Genomic DNA, 6,235 nt, shown 5'->3' with positions numbered 1-6,235 from the left:
TGTACACAAAGATATAAAGTGCGGCAAAGAACCATTATTTTTGGAGGCGGACAGACACTAAAAGTAATGTGGCAGTTACACACAGCTCTTGCAAAGATGGATTAAAGGGAGCACTGGATAAAGTGGTTACCCTACTTCTCAGCTAAACATATTGTCACCTAAATATAATAAGCACTGGGTTGCAGCTAACTGTTCATCATTGATTAAAATGCAACAAATAGTCCAAGAAAATTTATCAAACTAGAACCAGAGAGTTTTGGAACCACTTCTGATTTATTATTCCAGCTAGAATACTATGATACTGGAGCTATGAAAGAGGAATGTAATTAATCAAAAACGCCTTTTTTTTCTTTTTGGTACGTCTTGGTTATGTTACATAGTCTGCTTACCAGACAGCTGTGTAAACTGACCATTATGCTTGGACTCAGAGTGTTTGATTATAATATGAGTTCTGCGTTTATTCAAAAAGAGTAAATATAAAAAAGAATTAGAAAAAAAATAAGATTAATGCAGAGAGATAAATAAGAATAACTATATTGATCAGTCACAATGTTAAAGCCCCTGAAAAAATGTAAGCATGACTGCATATTGCAAAGCAATATTCTGCTGGGAATGTTACTTTGACACTTGCCACCTACATAAACAATTTTTTTTTTTGTAGACTAATTACACCCCCCACACAGCAACAGCTCGCTTTTACATTATCAGCCTCCCACTGCATAACGGAGCGCTGGAAAACATGGAAAAGTGTCTGTGAGGTGTTCACCTCACTTCCAAACTCCAGATACCAATCTGACAGGATGTAATGGCATCTGTTGGAGGAAAACCGAACCAAGAACCCACCCCACATCTATTTTTATTGTCTAAAATATTTATTTTTTCTTGATATTTTCAGATGTATAAACTTTTTTACCATTTCACAGCAATGGACTAATAAACTTTCCAAAGTATAACGTTCTGATATGCCAAAGTAGTAAAGTGCAGGTAATGTAATGTTGGCTGCATCCTTGTTAGGGAAACTTCTGCTTGTGTGATATTTGATATTTAATGATGACTTAAAACATGTTTTGCAGAAATATGTGAAATTTGGCATCATGTGTATCTGAACTCATTGTACTGTTTCAAAATGCCTGTGGAAATGATCTAACACAACAAACACTTGGCCAGAGGCCATCCTAATTGTTTTATGACCCGTGGCGTGGACTATTATGTTGCACCTGGCTTGCCTCCAGTTTGCTTTCTGTCAAAGTGGGAGAGGACTTTCAAATTCAGCAGCCCAAGAGAGCGTGGACCTGCAAGCAGATAACTGGGAGGGAGTGTGGGCCCGCCTCTTGCGCAGCAGGAATGTGAAATACACCTGAACTACATCCTACAGGAGGAGGAATGACTGCAGAAAGTTGCCGACAAACCAGCAGTTCCGGGACCCAAGTTTCACTGGCAGGTTGGAGAAAATTAAAAAAAAAAAAAAAAAAAAAAAGTCAGCATTCAGACAATATCTCTGTCAGTGTGAAATACTTTTCACAGACGGCAGCTGGGAAACTTGAACAACAATGGAGTGTTGCTTGTCTGCCGAGGAAGAGGAGAGACTGAGGATACACAGACGAATAGAAGCGCAAATTCGCCGGGATAAACAAAATTCCTACAGGGAGCTTAAGTTGCTGCTTTTAGGTAAGACTTTAGCAATTAACCTCCACGTATTTAGTAAGTCAACCATTTAAAAATGTTCAGCTCCAAACAAAAATTGAATAAATATTTACAGTTTAGAGCAAAGTAAAGAAAAAAGTTTGGAGTGAATTAGCTGCTTCTGTATTTCTTCTTATTCTTCTTTTTTGAGAAAAAAAAAATTACGTGATATTTAAACAATTATGTATTTAATTATTTACCTGCCGCTACGGGTGCCTGCGCGGTACAACTCTAGTCTAAAGCTAGTAGCATGCTAGTATTTGTCTCGATATATTATGATAATTTGACCTTTTTTCCCCACAACGATTATTATTACACACTCTTCAAACATGAAGAAAACAAATTATGGTGAAAATTTGGTCTCAACTAGAGTAAGTAGCTTTTGAGCTGATTTCCAACCAACCTGATTAACCTTGGTATTAGTTATTAGTAGTTTAAATGTCTTTAAAAAAACAACAACAACAACAACAAAACAAAACAAACATTGACCTTAAACCAGTAGCCTCATCACTAAGGAATTCTTATAATTCTCTGTGTTTTCATTAGCTACACATTTATAATGCTTTATTTTCTTGCTTGTACAAAAGCATATAATGAATAATAATGCTGGCATAAACAAACTTCTAGAGTACTAGTGAAGTTTATGGAAAGCCATTCAGGAACATAAACAATATGGACAAATTAAACCATGAAGTGTCTGCTAATTTATAACACTTATTTCTAAAGGGAACCTGAATGTATTTCTCCATTTTCCTGTTGCACTCAGTTGTTGTTCAGATTTTAAACCACCACGTGGGCGGCAGAAATGCTTGTACAAAATTTTGTTGTTATTAATGTGATATGACTTTCAATACCCAATCATGTTTAACACCCTTAATAAATTTGTCTTACAACACTAATTTGAAGAAAACAGGCTGTCAGTGAAAGCATCTCTAAGTTTAGTTTGATTTAAGCCACTTTATTCTTGGAAGAAACACAGGAGTGAATATGTTTGTCCCGAGCTGGGAAGGATATGTCAAGCAGGTAAACTTAACCAACAGAGTCCAAGATGTTGGTATTGATTTTCTGCTGTAGTGTTCCTTTAACACAGTTGCAGATCAGCCTTTGCATTCCTCACATTGCTGAAGCTCTGATGAGTCAGCTTGATTTTCCTGTTTCCTCGTTTAAACGAAACTATAATGAACTGCAGTATATCCTCATACTGTAAGACTAAGACTATGTGGAATGAAGTGTAGCCTACTGAGGGTGTGGATGCAGTTTAGTGACTAGATATTACTTCTGAGAGATAATTTATTAATGTGTATTAAAGTTTGGAGCAATATAATACATGTGTTAAAGCAAGTGCCTGGAAATTTCAGTCATGTTTAGTTTCTAAAAAGATAAGACTGTGTTTAACACAGTGTGTTAAATGTCTAATGAAACGAGACTGGGCCTGTTTTTAATTCCCGATCTCTCATCATAGACCACTTCTAAGAGCTTGACTGGTAGAAGTGTTGGAAACAATGATTCTACCTGTGGGAGTTTGTTTCTCTTAAAGGTCAGCTCTACTTTAAAGTTGAGCTTGAGTTGTTTGGAGAACGGTATCACCCTGTTAAGGTCAGAGTAATGGTTAACATTTTTCGGCATTTTAGGTATTTAGCCAACACTTTTATCGAGAATAATTTACAATGCAGCACACAGTCTCAAGGGCATGACTGTTGGAAAAAAAACCACACACACTCATTGCCTTGAATGCAGCACCAACTCTCAGTGTTACCTATTGGAGAAAAAGGAAACAAGTTACATATTTAATTCACACTCTTTTGTTTCCTACTAATGAGGTAAATTAAATCAGAGATTGAAAGAATCAAATCATATATGTACACACCCTCACAGACACACACACACACACACACACACACACACACACACACACACACACACATGACCTGTGAATCTCAACTTCGGAAAACATTCTTACTCTCCAAAGGCTGCAGTTTTTTTTGTTTTGTTTTTGCTGCCAAAATCCAGTAAAGCTGCTGCTAATTGATGTTGATTTTATTTTCATTTTTTTTCCCCAGTGTGTGTCACAGATGTCCTATTTCTGGCATTGCTTTGATCTTATTCCATTTTTCATCTTTTGCTCTCATTCATCCGAACTGCCTAGGGACTGGTGAAAGTGGGAAGAGCACCTTTATCAAACAGATGAGGATCATCCATGGGGTGGGATACAGTGACGCGGACAAGAAAGGCTTCACCCGGGTGGTGTTTCAGAACATCGTGACAGCCATCCAGGCACTGATCGGTGCTATGACGACTCTAAACATTGACTATTTTGACGAGCAGAACATTGTGAGAAACTGCACACTTTCCTCAAAAGCTGCACTGATGTCTTAATCACATGTTTTGAATTTGATAAGGTTCAGAAAATTAGTAAAATGTAGTAAAACTCTAAATTTGAGTCTGCAGCCTTTGCTAGCGGCTCTATATATTACGGAGTGAAACCAGGTTTTTACTCCCTTCAGCAGCACTTTGACACAGTTGGAAGGAAAAACCTCAATTTAAAAAGAACCTCCAGCAGCGTTAGACTCAAGGTAGTTGGCCATCTGCCTCAACTAGGTGGGGTAAGAAAAGAAAAAAGGGAGAGAATCAGCACTGATGAACAATAAACAATGAGTAGGTTGGTAGCAACAGCCAAAGGTTCCTGCAGAGGGAAGGATGTTTTTGCATCTCCGTCACTGAGAAAATCCAGTACTGCCAGTTGGCTTTTTAATGCTTACTGGCTAACCATTAAACTGCTGCCGCTGGTGTTTTTCAGCTCAGCCCATCTAATGAGGATCCTGCCTCTATTTACTGCCACGCTCCTCTCCGTCCAGCCAATGCCTCTGACAAATCTTTAGACATTATTTTCAAAGAACCTGCTGAAGTGAAAATGCTGACAACAGGCCTCTTCTTGCCATGGAGCCGAGGGCAAGCCTCAGACAGTTAGCGTCAGAGGTAAAAAAAAAAAAAAGAAAAGGACTGGTGTCTGCATGTAAACTGATGCCAGGACATCAAGCTCCTGTTTATGTTGAACGCCGCCTTCGCTGAGGTGAAACAAAAAGAATGTGACGCTATGCACTTACATATTGCAGAGATTTGGGTTTCTGGATTAGTTATTGGAAACTATTTATAGATTCTGTGTTGACGTGGAGTATTGGTTTTACTTGTCCTCTGGAAGTAACAATACATGCAAAATGCATGTTGGGACAAATGAAACTGGAAATCTAAAGTTCTTGGTTATTTTGATCATCAGTATGAACCGCGATACTGCAGCTGTTGTTTTCCTCTTGGTTTCATAGCATTACCCAAATACTAACCTGCCTCACTGTCTCCAAGTCCTACATGACTTTAATTAATTAGTGAACTTCTAATTGGAGTTCAACAGTTGCACTGACAGGATGAGCCAACACCACTTTTCAGTCCTTCAGCAGATTATTAGACATTCCAAGATGTTGTTTCTGGGCAGGATAATGATGTTTTAGTGGCGCACAGAATACTTAACATGATTTTAGAACAACTTTAGCTGGAAATGTTTTTGTCGAAATGAAAAATTATATAGAAATATCACTAAAGTTAAATTAATTTAAAATCCGAGTTGACAAATTTGTTATCTCGAACCAAACCCTTTAGTGATCGTTTTCAGGGAAGATTTTCAGGGACTATAATATATTTTATTTAAAGTTTGCAGCAATAAATCTGCCTGAGCCACTTCTACCACTTTGTTTAAGTGAATTATGCAAAAAATAAGCATTTGTCTCATTTACTGTTTCAGACTTTGGACACGTCATTGTTGTGAATTTTATATATTAAATGTCATCTCAAACATTTGTTAAAAAAACAAAATCATGAGTTAAGATAATGACCACTCTTATTGACCAATACCAAAGAAAAATGCAGAAAGAAGGGGAAAAAAATCCCATCGAACAGTAAAGGATAAAGTGAATCATCAATGAATATATGTACAAAATATTTTATAATTTATACGCACTTTATGTATTTTACATTCCACTTTCAGGCAGTCTAAATAATAGGTCTCTGATAAATATGTCTACAAAAGCCATTTTTCTTTCTGGAAAGTGCACATTTTTACTTCAGAAAATGAAAGTTCGATTTAGGCTGAGTGCCTTCTGGCTGTTGTTTGTGTCAGAGCCATGCAGAGAAGCTGAGCCAAGTGGATTCAACCCAGGTGTCCACTTTGGAGTCCTGGCACGTGGATGCCATTAAGAGAGTGTGGAATGACCACGGTGTTCAAAAATGCTACGACCGTAGGAGGGAGTTCCAGTTGTCAGACTCTGCCAAATAGTAAGCACTTCATGTATTTCACATTACGCACATTACATCACAGCCCTTTATCTTGCATTCAGGAACTCAGTTTTACAGAGTTCTCAGTGTGGGATAAATGCTAATACGGTAAATCTAAAAAAAAAACAAACAAGTCAGTCTGATTTCTGTAAGATGTCTCCCTTTATATGGTTTGATTTGTGTCAGGGTATTAATCTGGATGAATTATTTAACCTTTCAGTTACCTCAG

At 37.5% G+C, this 6,235-nt stretch overlaps 1 protein-coding gene across 1 annotated transcript in view; it reads left to right on the top strand.

The window, feature by feature from the left end:
* Nucleotides 1-1,550: 1,550 nt before the first annotated feature.
* LOC306768622 (guanine nucleotide-binding protein G(q) subunit alpha-like) overlaps nt 1,551-6,235 on the top strand; it is a gene marked incomplete at both ends in the record, with an annotated part of 6,221 nt that continues 1,536 nt past the window's right edge. The window contains 4 exons of the mRNA XM_079257030.1: nt 1,551-1,668; nt 3,830-4,014; nt 5,852-6,006; nt 6,227-6,235. The exon at nt 6,227-6,235 is cut by the window's right edge and continues 120 nt beyond it. Coding sequence (XP_079113156.1) covers nt 1,551-1,668; nt 3,830-4,014; nt 5,852-6,006; nt 6,227-6,235 — 467 coding nt within the window. The remainder of the gene's footprint in view (nt 1,669-3,829; nt 4,015-5,851; nt 6,007-6,226) is intronic.

The sequence above is a fragment of the Telmatherina bonti genome (genome assembly GCF_933228915.1).
Source record: "Telmatherina bonti genome assembly, chromosome: 17".
Classification (NCBI taxonomy): domain Eukaryota; kingdom Metazoa; phylum Chordata; class Actinopteri; order Atheriniformes; family Telmatherinidae; genus Telmatherina; species Telmatherina bonti.
Note: the sequence above shows the minus strand (reverse complement) of the source record. Positions and strands in the feature narration are given on the sequence as shown.